This window comes from Corvus brachyrhynchos, unplaced genomic scaffold, assembly GCF_000691975.1.
Source record: "Corvus brachyrhynchos isolate BGI_N302 unplaced genomic scaffold, ASM69197v1 scaffold30, whole genome shotgun sequence".
NCBI classification, from domain to species: domain Eukaryota; kingdom Metazoa; phylum Chordata; class Aves; order Passeriformes; family Corvidae; genus Corvus; species Corvus brachyrhynchos.
In genome coordinates this window covers 264,130-265,891 of record NW_008235742.1, presented here as the reverse complement: position 1 = coordinate 265,891, position 1,762 = coordinate 264,130, and the positions used below count along the sequence as shown (strand labels likewise).

Sequence of the window (1,762 nt, the reverse complement as noted above, 5' to 3'; positions counted from 1 at the left end):
GCTATCACCTTTCCAGGCTCTGTTATTCCAAATATCCGCACCCAGCACCCGCCAGGGCAGGATTTGGGATTTTTGGGAGCTGAGGAGTCACAGGCACTGCCACCCTCGTTACCTGGCATGGGATAATCCTGCTGTTCCCCACAGGTGCTCCAGTGGCTTCGACCGGTACCGGGAGGAGTGGTTGTCCTACGGCTGCGGCCAGGTGAGCCCGGAGAATCCCAATCCCTCCTGTGGAGGGCGGGAATGGGGCTGATCCACGGGAAAATCCATGGCCCAGCTCAAAAAATGAATGCTGGGTGACCCAGGGTGTTCTGGATCCCACTGAGCATCCCTTGGGATATCCCTGTGTTCCCTTGGGATTTCCCTTTATTCCCTTTAGGTGTTCCTTGGGGTTTCCCTTTGGAATTCCATTTGTATCCCTTTTTACCCTTTGGAAAACCCTGTATTCCCTTTAGATACTCCTTGGGACATCCCTTTATTCCCTCTGGATATCCCGTTATTCCCTTGAGACGTCCCTTTATTCCCTTGGGATATCCCTTCATTCCCTTTGGATATCCTTTTATTCCCTCTGGATATCCTTCATTCCATCTGGATATCCCTTCATTCCCTTAGGATTTCCCTTTATTCCCTTCAGGTGTTCCTTGGGGTTTCCCTTTATTCCTTTTAGATAATCTTTGGATATCCCTTCATTCCCTCTGGACATCCCTTTATTCCCTTGGGATATCCCTTCATTCCCTTTGGATTTCCCTTTATTCCCTTTAGGTGTTCCTTGGGGTTTCCCTTTGTTCCTTTTAGATAACCTTTGGATATCCCTTTATTCCCCTTTGGATATCCCTTTACTCCCTCGGGATATCCCTTCGTTCCCTCTGGATACACCCACAAAGAGTCGTTTATTCCCCTTAAACACCCCTTGATTCCCTACGGATATCCCTGGATTCCCTTTGGATACCCCTTCTCCTCTCCCTTTATTCCCGTTTTTCCCGTTGTTCCTCCTCCTCCCGGAGCGGGACTTTTCCTCACTCCAGGCAGGAGGGAGCGAGTCCCGTTGGTGTCCTCGGGAGCAGAATTATCCCGCAGCTCCTTCCTTCACCTCACAGGGATCGGCTCCGACCAAAAATCAGCTTCTGCTCCGGCCTTTTCCTTTCTTTGTTTGTTTTTCCTTTCCCCTTTTCCCTTCTTTGTTTATTTTTCCTTTCCTTTTTTCCTTTTTTAGCGGTTTTTTTTCACTTTTTATTTTGGTTTTTTGGGGTTTTTTGGGGTTGGTTTTGTTTGGTTTGCTTTGGTTTTGATGGGGTTTTTTTGTTTGGTTGGGGTTTTTTTGTTTTTTTCTGGTTTGTTCTGGGGGGTTTTGAGGGGCTTTTATCGTGGTTTTATGTTTTTTGGGGGGTTTTATTGACGGTAACGCTGCCTTGTCGGGATTCAGGTACCCTTGAGGAATTTAATTTTGTGGAGGTAAATTAAAAGGCTGTTGTAAAGTGTTATGGCTAAAGCTGTTCTGACAGCTTTTTTTGGTGGTTTTTGGGGTTTTTTTTTTTGGTGTTTTTTTGGTGGTTTTGGGGTTTTTTGAGGTTTGTTTTTTGGGAGGTTTTTGGGGTTTCTTTGTGGTTTTTTTTTCAATGGGTTTATTCTTTTTCCCGACTGAAAACTCCACTTTATTTCCTATAAACCAGAGGCCACTGAACCCACGTGGGGGCACCGGACCCTTGTGGGGTCACCCAGAGGTGCACCAAGCTCAGCCTGTGGGATTTGCCACATTGCCCCT

The 1,762-nt window shown here is 46.8% G+C and overlaps 1 protein-coding gene across 1 annotated transcript in view; it reads left to right on the top strand.

The window, feature by feature from the left end:
* The window catches only part of PLXDC1 (plexin domain containing 1), a 23,100-nt gene that overhangs the window by 10,129 nt on the left and 11,209 nt on the right, over positions 1-1,762 (top strand). Inside the window, exon 9 of the mRNA XM_017744693.1 lies at positions 145-202. Coding sequence (XP_017600182.1) covers positions 145-202 — 58 coding nt within the window. The remainder of the gene's footprint in view (positions 1-144; positions 203-1,762) is intronic.